The sequence below is a fragment of the Perca fluviatilis genome, chromosome 5 (assembly GCF_010015445.1).
Source record: "Perca fluviatilis chromosome 5, GENO_Pfluv_1.0, whole genome shotgun sequence".
NCBI lineage: Eukaryota > Metazoa > Chordata > Actinopteri > Perciformes > Percidae > Perca > Perca fluviatilis.
The window spans coordinates 16,451,106-16,464,656 of NC_053116.1; the positions used below are offsets into that span (position 1 = coordinate 16,451,106).

General features: G+C 38.3%; 2 protein-coding genes across 2 annotated transcripts in view; one reads left to right on the forward strand and one right to left on the reverse strand.

The window, feature by feature from the left end:
- The first annotated feature begins 662 nt into the window (after positions 1-662).
- Positions 663-8,886, forward strand: LOC120558717 (rhodopsin-like). The gene is made up of 5 exons (XM_039799885.1): positions 663-1,193; positions 1,414-1,582; positions 1,790-1,955; positions 3,247-3,486; positions 8,043-8,886. The coding sequence occupies exons 1-5, from the start codon at positions 833-835 to the stop codon at positions 8,169-8,171; spliced, it is 1,065 nt and encodes a 354-aa protein (XP_039655819.1). The 5' UTR covers positions 663-832; the 3' UTR covers positions 8,172-8,886.
- A 258-nt stretch (positions 8,887-9,144) lies between these two features.
- Positions 9,145-13,551, reverse strand: part of plxnd1 (plexin D1) — a 66,403-nt gene continuing 61,996 nt past the window's right edge. The window contains exons 34-36 of the mRNA XM_039799872.1: positions 11,183-11,323; positions 10,993-11,067; positions 9,145-10,172 (exon numbers count right to left, since the gene is read on the reverse strand). Coding sequence (XP_039655806.1) covers positions 10,056-10,172; positions 10,993-11,067; positions 11,183-11,323 — 333 coding nt within the window. The 3' untranslated portion in view covers positions 9,145-10,055. The remainder of the gene's footprint in view (positions 10,173-10,992; positions 11,068-11,182; positions 11,324-13,551) is intronic.

Below are 13,551 nucleotides of genomic sequence, written 5' to 3' on the forward strand. Positions count from 1 at the left end.
TGTTATCTGTTGTTTAGTCATGAGAATGTATTTTTTATATTGTTACAAAGAAAGAAAAAAACGTTTTCAATAAAATATTTTGGTACTTTTTATTACATTGGGTTTTCTTAATGATGTTAATATATTACAGAGTAATATATGAACTTCTTACTCTTTCAGATAGAACTTTAGGTTTATGTGTCTAAAAAAAAGAGCTTGAGTGAGAGTGCATGCTATGAGGGCTATGCCCCACTGACTCCTATTACACTTAAGGCTATGAGTTGAGCTCTGCATTATACAGTGGTTAGGGGTTAGATAGATAGATAGATAGATAGATAGATAGATAGATAGATAGATAGATAGATAGATAGATAGATAATGTATTGATCCCCAAGGGCTCACAGATTAGGCTTTCACAGATGCAAATAAATTGGATTGCTCAAGAAATTTCATTTGTAGTCTGTCCACTCTGAACGGTTTAGATCACAAATAGGCTGGTTCTATCTTTGCAATGAAAATGAACATACCACATAGCTATTTCTGGAGTTTTCTGGAGTTTTCTCCTGTAGTGATTTGTGTAGGGGGAATGTGAGAGAGAGGGAGACTAAAATTGAGTGTCTTAATTCCATCTCTGCTCCATGCAAGTTCCTAATCCGATCTGCTTGTTAAAAGGTGCTGCATCACGTAAAGGGGCTGCAGAGCACGTAAGATCCAGACGTCCTTTCTCCCCCATTTGCACTACGGCTGCACTACAAGACTCCCTCACAGTGTTTGATGTTTTTGAGAAGAGGCACAGACTGTTACATCCAGTGTTAAAGTCTCAGAGGAAGAAAAAACATCACCAACTGCAGCCATGAATGGCACAGAAGGACCCAACTTTTACGTCCCCATGTCTAACAAGACTGGGTTGGTTCGCAGCCCATTTGAGCACCCTCAGTACTACCTGGCTGAGCCCTGGAAGTACTCTCTTCTGGCTGCGTACATGCTGTTCCTCATCATTACTGCCTTCCCCATCAACTTTCTCACACTCTATGTCACCATCAAAAACAAAAAGCTGAGGACGGCTCTGAACTATGTCCTGCTCAACCTGGCGGTGGCCGACCTCTTCATGGTCCATGGGGGATTCACAGTCACTCTCTACACAGCACTGCATGGATACTTCGTCTTGGGGGTCACCGGCTGCAACATTGAGGGATTCTTTGCCACCTTAGGAGGTAAGATATGGGGATGAGAAATTGTTTATAAATGTACCTTGTGTGTAAAATGCTTTCATTTAGATTGTGTGTCACTTTCAAATTCTAAAACATACAATTTTGAGAATATTTGCTGGAGTGTGAATACTTGAAATCTAAAATACTGTGTGTCTGTATAACTGTAATATCAAGTAAATGTGTGCTGTATTTAAATTTACACCTGCTTTATTTACTGTCTCAGGGGAGATTGCTCTCTGGTCTCTGGTGGTTTTGGCTATTGAGCGCTACATTGTAGTCTGTAAGCCAATGACCAACTTCCGCTTTGGGGAGAAACATGCCATCGCTGGGCTAGCATTTACATGGATCATGGCCCTGACTTGTGCTGTTCCCCCTCTGCTCGGATGGTCCCGGTACTGTTTGTTTCAATGTCTTGACTGTGCTTGCCGGGCTTTTAAACCATACAGATATTTTACTCATTATTTGCACACTAAAGCACATCAGAGGTTACCTTTATTTACTTGCAGCACACTTACTCAAAGACAAATAAAGTATCTAATACTGTGTGTGTGCTGGTTTTGATGGAACATTTTCAACTATTATTATGTGTGTGGATGCAGGTACATCCCAGAGGGAATGCAGTGCTCCTGTGGGATTGACTACTACACTCCTAAGCCTGAGATCCACAACACCTCATTTGTCATCTATATGTTCGTCCTCCATTTCCTTATCCCCCTTATTATTATTTTCTTCTGCTACAGTCGCCTACTCTGCACTGTGCGAGCGGTAAGAACCCCCTTGCCAGACAAAATATTAATAATAAGGATGTGATCCCTTGTTTATTCTTGTCGAGAAATGCTTTTATTTTTACCTTTTTCCCCTCCACGGGGAGGTTAGTAGCATCACAGAGCGGAGTCTCTAGCGATGTGAGGGATTTAGTGGCTCAAGGACACTTCAGGAGGGCAGATCTTTGCCAACATGGCAGCTTATACCCAACTCCTCTAGCTGAAGGGCAGTCTGCCTGCACAGTGTCGTCCTGATGCCCTCATTAATAATAGTTTAACAACATTAATAATGTATTAGCAGTCATTAATAGTTAAAAAAAATAATGCTGAAATTCTTCAACTAAAGAGGCTATAATTTATTTTTTTATATTAACAAATAAATGTTAAGGGGGTCGCTCGTCGTGATGAACCTACAGAAAATTATCTTATGAATCTGCAGCTCCACTTTACTGTTTTGGTTCACTCTTATCACACCGTTTTCTGCTGCAGCAGGCAGCGATGTTTTCTGAGAAAAAGCCCCCAAAACTAAATGTGTTATCTGCTCAGCACCGAATGGTAGAAAGACAAATTAGTGACTTGCTGGCGAACATAGTGAAACCTTTAGAAGCTAAAGAGCCAGATATTTCCGTAAGTAATTTAGTTGGCGAAGACCTAGCCGCAGTTTGTGGCTCTCATGTATTAAGGTAACAGTTAACCTTTGTAATCCAAAAGTTTGGCTAGTATAGACCAAAAACAGAGAGAGTGAATATTGGACTTACGTTCATGACTCCAAATGAATGATAATGTTGCTCCATAACTGCTATATGTGTTAATAAGCAACTCTTTGCTAACACGTTCACAATAACACTTAAAAAGTGAAAATATATCAATGTTGTGTTCACAACTTGTTTCCGCTGTCCCCAATTGGCCAAACAAGTTATTATTGCATGTTACAATATGATAAAGCACCATCCTTTCTGTTCTTTAAGGCTCAATTTGCAATTTCACACATAAATTACAGATATTTAAATTTGCATAAATAATTGTAGACTTAATAAAATGTTAGCTGTTGTTTAACTACTGTGTTTGAAACTATTACAGATGAACAGCATGAGAAAACCCAACTAACTTATTGTAGATTAAACTGTTTTCTAGTGTTAGTCCATTTACTAAAAGACCTGTCAGTCAGTTTGGTAGTCTCATCTTGTGTTTTTCAATTTTGGTAATGGGCTTACCCTTTTGTTTACATTTGGATTACAGATTCACTTACTGTAACTTCAATAAGTTAAAAACCTGCATCTGTGTGTTCTCAGGCTGCGGCCCAGCAGCAAGAGTCTGAAACCACCCAGAGAGCAGAGAAAGAGGTGACACGTATGGTTATCATCATGGTGATCTCCTTCCTGGTGTGCTGGATGCCCTATGCAACCGTGGCTTGGTACATCTTTGCCAATCAGGGAACTGAGTTTGGACCAGTGTTTATGACTGCTCCGGCTTTCTTCGCCAAGAGTGCTGCTCTGTACAACCCAGTCATCTACATTCTGCTAAACAGACAGGTCTGTGAACAGTGGCAGTTATAGTAACAATATATGACATGCAATGCATTTTTATGACATACAGTACTATGACATTTCTATGACATTTTTATACAGTGCATTTTTATGACATACTATACTATGACATTTTTATGACATACTATGACTTTTAAAAAAAAATTATGAAACTTTTATGACATACTATGACTTTTTTAGGATATACTACTATGACTTTTTGTGACTTTTTTTTTTTCTTTAAAAAAACCTTTTTTATGACATTTCTATGACTTTTTCATGACATTCTATACAATGCGTTTTTTGTTTAAAACTATTGTATTGGGCATGTTTGCCTTTAATGGAAATGATAGCTCAGACATGAAAGGTGAGAGAAAGGGGGAAGATACAGAAGTCCAAGGTTGGGAGTTTGATTCCCATCAGGAGCAAAAATAACATACTAAACTATGGCTTCTTTTTTCGACATACTATACTATTACTTCTTTCGACATAGTATAAGATGACTTTTTTGACATACTATACTATGAATTTTTTATGACGTTTTTCCGACATGCTATAATATGACCTTTCATGATTTTTTCAGCGTACTATATTACGACAATTGTATAGCTCGGTCTGTAAGAAAACTGGTTTAGGAGTCCAGAGGTGTGAGTTTGATTCCCATCAGAAGGGAAAATTGTACATTACATTATGACTTTTTTGGACATACTATGACTTTTTTATGACTTTTTTGGACATACTATGCTATGACTTTTTATGACTATTTTTGACATACTATACCATTACTTTTTTCGACATACTATACTATGACTTTTTTTACGACATACTATACTATGACTTTTTTCGACATACTATACTATGACTTTTTTTAAGACATACTATACTATGACTTTTTATGACTATTTTTGACATACTATACCATTACTTTTTTTGACATACTATACTATGACTTTTTTCAACATACTCTACTATGAGAATTGTATAGTTCATTTTTTAAGAGGACTGGTTCCGGAGTCCAAGGTTGGGAGTTTGATTCCCATCAGGAGCAAAAATAACATACTAAACTATGGCTTCTTTTTTCGACATACTATACTATTACTTCTTTCGACATAGTATAAGATGAATTTTTTATGACGGTTTTCCGACATGCTATACTATGACTTTTTTATGACTTTTTTGGACATACTATAATATGACTTTTCATGATTTTTTCAGCATACTATGTTACGACAATTGTATAGCTTGGTCTGTAAGAAAACTGGTTTAGGAGTCCACAGTTGTGAGTTTGATTCCCATCAGAAGGGAAAATAGTACATTACATTATGACTTTTTCGACAAACTATGACTTTTTTGGTCATACTATGCTATGACTTTTTTATGACTTTTTTTACGACATACTATACTATGACTTTTTATGACTATTTTAGACATACTATACCATTACTTTTTTCGACATACTATACTATGACTTTTTATGACTATTTTTGACATACTATACCATTACTTTTTTTGACATACTATACTATGACTTTTTATGACTATTTTTGACATACTATACCATTACTTTTTTTGACATACTATACTATGATTTTTTTCAACATACTCTACTATGAGAATTGTATAGTTCATTTTTTAAGAGGACTGGTTCCGGAGTCCAAGGTTGGGAGTTTGATTCCCATCAGGAGCAAAAATAACATACTAAACTATGGCTTCTTTTTTCGACATACTATACTATTACTTCTTTCGACATAGTATAAGATGACTTTTTTGACATACTATACTATGAATTTTTTATGACGTTTTTCCGACATGCTATAATATGACTTTTCATGATTTTTTCAGCGTTCTATATTACGACAATTGTATAGCTCGGTCTGTAAGAAAACTGGTTTAGGAGTCCAGAGGTGTGAGTTTGATTCCCATCAGAAGGGAAAATCGTACATTACATTATGACTTTTTTGGACATACTATGCTATGATTTTTTATGACTATTTTTGACATACTATACCATTACTTTTTTTACGACATACTATACTATGACTTTTTTCGACATACTATACTATGACTTTTTTTACGACATACTATACTATGACTTTTTATGACTATTTTTGACATACTATACCATTACTTTTTTTGACATACTATACTATGACTTTTTATGACTATTTTTGACATACTATACTATGACTTTTATGACATACTATACTATGACTTTTTTCAACATACTCTACTATGAGAATTGTATAGTTGGTATAGACTGGTTCCGGAGTCCAAGGTTGGGAGTTTGATGCCCATCAGGAGCAAAAATAACATACTAAACTATGGCTTCTTTTTTCGACATAGTATAAGATGACTTTTTTGACATACTATACTATGAATTTTTTTTTGACGTTTTTCCAACATGCTATACTATGACATTTTTATGACTTTTTTGGACATACTATAATATGACTTTTCATGATTTTTTCAGTGTACTATATTATGACAATTGTATAGCTCGGTCTGTAAGAAAACTGGTTTAGGAGTCCAGAGTTGTGAGTTTGATTCCCATCACAAGGGAAAATAGTACATTACATTATGACTTTTTTGGACATACTATGACTTTTTTATGACTTTTTTGGACATACTATGCTATGATTTTTTATGACTATTTTTGACATACTATACCATTACTTTTTTCAACATACTATACTATGACTTTTTTTACGACATACTATACTATGACTTTTTTCGACATACTATACTATGACTTTTTTTACGACATACTATACTATGACTTTTTATGACTATTTTTGACATACTATACCATTACTTTTTTCGACATACTATACTATGACTTTTTTTACGACATACTATACTATGACTTTTTTTTACGACATACTATACTATGACTTTTTTGACATACTATACTATGATTTTTTTCAACATACTCTACTATGAGAATTGTATAGTTCATTTTTTAAGAGGACTGGTTCCGGAGTCCAAGGTTGGGAGTTTGATTCCCATCAGGAGCGAAAATAACATACTAAACTATGACTTCTTATGACTTTTTTTTTCATGACGTTTTTCCGACACGCTTGATGATTTGATTTTGATTTGATTTGATTGAATATGATTTTTTCGACACGAGCGGCTGCCTGTGGAGGCTCGATGCTGGAGGATTTGGCGTCACCTTTTTTGTCACCTATGACTTTTTTATGATGATTTTAATCATACCATACTATGACTTTTTATTACTTTTTTCAACATACAATACTATGACTTTTTTCTACATTCTATACTATTACTTCTTTCAACATTGAAACATGACATTTCAACATGACTTTTTTATGTCTTCTCAACATACCACATTACAACAATTGTATAGCTCAGTCTGTAAGAAGACTGGTTAGTGAGGCCAAGGTTGGGAGTTTAAATCCCATCAGTAGCAAAAATAACATATTACACTATTACTTTTTTCGACATAGTATAATATGACTTTCTAATGACTTCTTCGACATACTATACTATGAATTTTTTATGATGTTTTTCCGACATGCTATATTATGACTTTTTTAGGACATTTTTCAACATACTATACTATGACTTTTTTATGACATTTTTGACATACTATACTATACCATGACCTTTTATGATTTTTTTCAACATACTATATTATGACTTTTAATGACTTTTTCGACATACTATACTATGACTTTTTTCAACATACTATACTATGACTTTTTTCGACATACTATACTATGACTTTTATGTTAAGTTTTTCGACATACTATACTATGAATTTTTATGATTTTTTCGACGTACTAAACTATGACTTTTTTCGACATACCATGACTTTTTATGATTTTTTCGACATACTATACCATAACTTTTTGTGACTTTTTTCGACATACAATACTATTACTTATTTCGACATAGTATACTGACTTTTTAATGACTTTTTTCGACATACTATACTATGACTTTTTATGACTTTTTTATGACGTTTTTCTAACATACTATACTATGACTTTTTATGATGTTTTCGACCACCTTACTTTTTATGACTTTTTTTGACATAATATACTATGATTTTATGCTATGACTTTTTAGACATACTATACTATTACTTCTTTCAACACATTATACTATAAGTTTTTATCTCTTTTCAACTTAATATATTATGACAGTTGTATAGAAGTTTGTAAGAAAACCTTTTTTCGACATAATATACTAAGACTTTTCATGACTTTTTTCGATATACTATACTATTACTTTTTATGATATACTATACTATGACTTTTTTATGACATACTATACAATGACTTTTATTTCTCACAAGTTCCTTTAGTCTTGATACTTTAAGTATATTTTGCTATGTAATTTTGTAATTTGAATTATTATTTTTATCTAGGATCAACACATGCTAATCTTATCTTACATTTTGCTGATAATATTTCTGTACTTTTACTTAAGTGGGACTTTGAAGCCTTAATTTATTGGTAGTTTGACTTTAAAGGATTTAAATACTTCTTCCACCACTGATCAACTGTGATTCTGATGTTCTTCTTTTTGGCCTCCAGTTCAGAAACTGCATGATCACCACTGTGTGCTGTGGAAAAAACCCGTTTGGAGACAATGAGGCCAGCACCGCTACCACCTCCAAAACTCAGACTTCGTCTGTCTCATCCAGCCAGGTGGCCCCTGCTTGACCGGTGCCCTCTCCTCCCCCCTTCAATGTCCCATCTGTCCCTGCACACCTAGGGACCCACCACCGCAAAGCAGCACCATGTTCATTTGGCCAATCCTCTTGACTTACATCTCCATGTGTCTTCACTGCACCGATACAACTGCACTTTTAGTGGGACTGACATACTCATGAGCCAGAATGAGTATTTTCAATCCATTTAATCATGGAAAGTGTTCAGCTGGCTTCACAGATTTGAACCCAGCATCAAGGGGGTGTTGTGTGATGATACAACTGAACACATTTCAAGCTCCCCACTACCCAAAAACACATAATAGGTGAAAACAAACCGAACCGGATGATTTCATTCACATCAACTCTTGTTCAAGTAATTGTTGTAGCTATATATCTCCAAAATGCGCTTTAAACAATCAATTTTATGATTACTTGTAATTGTGTAATTAGTCATGAATTTGTTTAGATATCTCAGATGATTTTTGAGGCATCAGATGGGGCTGCCTCTTTCCTCTTTATGGTGAAGAAGCTGGGGTTGTTAGTTTGCTCTTGGCATTGACATTGAGACATGAGTGTAAACAGATGGACCTGAAAAGAGCCTCTGCAGGGAGATGGCTCCTCCTGCAAGACAGTGGATGCTTATATATGTGTGTGTGTGTGTGTGTGTGTGTGTGTGTGTGTGTGTGTGTTGGATGGCAGACTGCCAGTGTGAGTATTACAGAGGTATGGGGATATTATTTGTTCATTGTGTAAAGGCTATGATCTTGTTGTTCTGTGTCCTGCAATAAAAACAAAGCTAAACGTCTCAACGACTTTTCCCTAACACATGTTTTCATAAGAACTTTTACAAGGCTCTCTGAGAAGTTCCAGATGCTACTTTGTGTGCTTTTGTGTGACAGGCCAGATCATAATAGTTTTCAAATGCTGTTCAAATCTGTTATGCTGTAATGCATGTAGAAATTAAGCACTTTGAGATCCTAAGACACATTAAAATCCTAAATAATGTAATTTATTTCACAAACTCTGACAAGTCATTTGGCATCACAAATACAGTATCTCCATATATTGAGCTCACATTTTTTTTCTCATAAATGTAAATTTCCCTCTTTTTAATTGGTCAGAATCCAACATGAAATTCATTCATTTACAAGCACACCGATCAACACTTCTATACTGATGTAGCTCTTCCCAGTGAACCACATTACTTCTGACTTCATAAAGATCAGTCCTTTATATTCCTCTCTCCACTCCTCCTCAACCAATCATTAACCTGCAAAGCACATTGGGACGTATTGTTCAAAGCACCGATGGGAGCACCCATCTTCACCAAGCACACCTGAGAACATTGCAGGCTTTAGGAGATGGGAGATGTTTATCGCTGTCCTTCTCTTACCCATCCTGATAAACAGGCCACTTGAAAGCATTATAACACATCTATAAATATTGCTATGGACATTATAATACAGTACAGTGCATCATTGGCTCGTTCCCTTAAGAAAAGGGTTCAGTGCGTTAAGATCGCTACCAGGGCTTACTGTAGGTCCCAGTAACTGTAAAGACATCCAGAAAAAGCCTCATCTCCAAGCCCCTACACCTTCCCTCTAAAGCACAGCTGAGCCAGACTGGAATTCTGTCTGTGTCATGGAGAAAGATTTGGGAAAATTGCTTGGCATTCCCAAATCAAAGGAGGAACGCCTTGCAAATGTGTGACGCTTGGGAGGCAGGTTTAAGTCCTTTGCCACTTTTCCATACTTCTTATAGTCTGAGGGAATAATAATGACACTTATGAAGGCTAACACCTTAGTGGCCGACATTCCCAAGTAACTATGTAGGTAGGAGAAAGGCAGCTGTCAGCAGGAGAAAGAGACGGATAGTAGAAAAGACACTGGCAGGTTCAGGCTTCGCTGCAGCACTCGTAGATGTTGTCCTCCACAAGGGCAATGACCTGCTCGAACTTGTGGTGCAGCTGAGTGCGACGTGCGGTGGGGTTGGACTCCAGAGCGTTCACCACCTGACCGAGGGAGATAGAAAAGAAAAACGCAAGAAAGACTTTCAGTGGCTGTCGAGCATTCATGCATCTATCTATCTAGGAGAGGGAGGCAATCAGCCACCTGCCTGGACATAGAAAGTTGAGCGGGAGAATAGGGAGAGCAGCAGAAGAACAACTTGTGATGTGCTTCAGCCTCTTCTCTAGCCTTCACGCATGCCTCCACACCACAAAAGCCTTTGCTCTTCACATATTTACAAAACCCACATCTGCTCTGTTTTTCATGCCCAATAGTTGTCACGGTTTCAGTGGGATTTATGGGCTCTTAGCGCCAGTGTGCTACGAGGCAGAGCGAACTGAGCTGGGGCAAGAGAATAGGCAATCAGGGGCCATTCATAGGGCTCTGTGAATCAGAGTCTAAGCCCCCGGCCCACGTCAGTACAGTAGCATGACAGAGGAAAGCAGCTAAACGGTATTATCATGAGGGTGCTCCATTAAGGCACAGTCACCACTGACTAAGCTCTCCTGAGAATAGTCGCAGCAGTAAGGAAACATGGGGGAGGACAGCGGGGGCTTGAAGAGGGCTAGTTCAAAGAGAAACAGGAGATATAAAGCAGCAACTTAACTGTGTCATTAAGCAGATAGGAGTGATGGATAAAGAAAGGGTAAACAGCATGCTGTATGCTTTAAGTGAAAGGTATACTGTATGTGGGATGGAAGGGAGGATTGGACACGTTTAAGGAGGTTGTAAGGCAGTTTATAGTGTACTACATCTCTCAACACGCACATGATCCTCTACACTGATACGTAACAAGAGAAGTAACGTAGGAATCTATTTCCTTACCTGGTTTCTGTATCTCTTGGCGTATTTGTAGATTTCTGTCAGGGCCAGGTTGGTGTTGAATTCATTTCTGTATTTCTACAGGATGAACAACATACTTATATTAGATTTCAAAATTAAACATGTATGTAATTGCAGGCTTTTGTGGAGCCAGACCACTAACAAACAGGGACTTTCTGAACACTTTACTCACTCGGGACTCCTCAGCCAGGTGAGCATTCATCTCCTGCTCGCTAAGAGGGGCCATTTCCTGTATCTGCTGGTAGTAGCACTGCACTCTCTTCTTATACTCAGGGATCTCCTTGGCATACAGCAGCTTGTTGGTAGGGGAGTCCTGAAAAACAACATTTCAGTAAGGACAGTTTTAACCACTTTTAGTTTAGTTTTTAGTTTAGTCTGGCTCTGTCCATTTGATGATCTGGAACAAATCTGAGCAAGCTTGACACAGACTGTTCTTGAGCTCACTACCCCCCCACCCCACCCACCCACCCCGGCAGAGCATGAGGCACACAGCATTTGACGAACATGAAGACATCAAAATGTTCAAAATTCCTGTACAACTGAATGCTACAGCAGGAGGACTCTAAACACAATCAAGCAGTGCTCTTCTGAGGTTTAATTCATAATTCAGTACTGGACCTCAGTCTTGAATGAAGAGGGTTTTTACATTATTGTGCAGTCTGCAATCAGGTGCCCTAATAAGGAGCTGTTCAGTTAAACTGGATGTTATTTGTTCATGACCCAATCTAAACCAGTCTAAAGTGAGACAATGGAGGGAGGGAAAAAAAATTTTTCTGCACAACAGGAGACTCAAAAACTCAGAGTCAGAGAAGGAACATTCCAGTCTAAACAAATACTCCTTCATACCTCTGCCACTCTCTCCACAGTCACTTCAGTCTTTCGCACTGGTGCTTATTCAAGGAAGAAAAGTAGCGGGGCTAAGAGGTTGTGGGCATACTCAGGTTTTAATGGTGACTACTGTAGCGAGCGAGTGTGTGTAGGTCTTTGTGTGCTGTGTGCGAGAAAGAAAGGGACAGAGAGAAAGTAGGACAGGGAAAAAGAGAAGGCCAGCCTCAGCTTTCAGCATCAGTAAATGTGCTTACAACGCACCGTAATATTTTTATGTGTCATGAGTTATTTGTGTCACCTAATGTGTGTGTTTGTTTGCATGTGTGTGCATGTTTGTGTGTGTTAATTTAAAGGTGCTGGGGGGTGGGGGGGGTGGAAAGCCTGCATTCGTATAAGCTGCACCTTCTGATAGGGAACCCTCTCTCTTCCTGTCCACAAGGTCACTTCCTGCTGCTCACCCATCTGCCTGGTAACCCCCCTGTGACCCCGTGGCCCTCAATGTCTGCATCTCGCCAGATAAGAGGGTTTCCGTGGAAACAGCAAGCGTTGCTTCGTTTCCTATCCCTCTTTCTCACCCCTGCTGTGCTCCTGCTAATCCAGACCCCGTACCCTTCACTGCCCTGTCCCGAGGCCATCACACACACCCATGCAAATGCACAAACAAGTGACTGTGAACACATCAAGGAAAATGTAGACGTGTATCATGCCAGTCTCCTTGACCTACAGGAGAGAACGTGGCTATATCCTTGAACCTGGTGACTCCACAATACGTGCACAGCCAGATGTGACATGTTAATGAGGACTCTGCAGAGTGTGCGAAAATGTCTCATTGCTGGAGGTTTTATGTACGCCTCTGCATCCATAGGTATGTACCTGCCCACATGTACATGTGAATATTTCTGCTGTGAGTGTGCTGGCACTTTGGCACTGAACTGAAGTATATAAATCAGACTGTTTCTCAGTGAAAGAGGAGCATCATTTGATGAGTCCTGAGCTCCCTCCAGGGAGGAAGCCAGTCAGAGAGAGACAGGAAGCAGAGCGTGCTCAGGGTCACGGTGTCTGAGGGATGAGACGGATTTGTGAGCAGTGAGGACATTGACATGCAAGCACACACACACAGACACCGACAGACAGACAGACAGACAGACATACACATGCATGAACACACACTCGCACAAAAAGAGATCCCTGGTGCTCATGACCTTGGATCAGCCGACTCTGCTGAAATAACATGAAGAGAGGTAGATGGAGCTGACAGTCTGAAGGCTTAGGGATGAGGGTTCACAGGGGGACTCGGGAGGTGTGTGTGTTTGTGTGTGTGTGTGTGTGTGTGTGTGTGTGTGTGGTCAAACTCCTGGAGAGACATGAGGCAAATTTACTGCATGAGGTGTAAGGGACAAGTGCGTCAAAATTTGTATGCCTTCTCAGAGTCATAACTCAAATTTTAACACACAGACATGATACACATATTTCTTTGATTCAGTGTGACTCACACCTCCCAATGACATCATTATCTCTGATGTCCATAACAAATAAACATCCATAAATCTGCTTAGAAATCAAAAGGCGCTCCTTATAACTCCAGAAGTTGCCTGAGAATTATGATGTTTTTATGTTCTCTTCAGTACCACAATAATCCAGTGATAGTTGTCTGTACATCCATGGGTACACTGCAGATAGGAACTCTGAATAGCTAATTCGGCATACTTTTAA

Bases quoted from the DNA above. Each gene is read 5' to 3' on its own strand.
- LOC120558717 (XM_039799885.1), top strand. From the start codon at position 833: ATGAATGGCACAGAAGGACCCAACTTTTACGTCCCCATGTCTAACAAG. The intron at 1,583-1,789 runs GTACTGTTTGTT...GTGTGGATGCAG, and splicing joins CCTCTGCTCGGATGGTCCCG to GTACATCCCAGAGGGAATGC. The intron at 3,487-8,042 runs GTCTGTGAACAG...TTTGGCCTCCAG, and splicing joins ACATTCTGCTAAACAGACAG to TTCAGAAACTGCATGATCAC.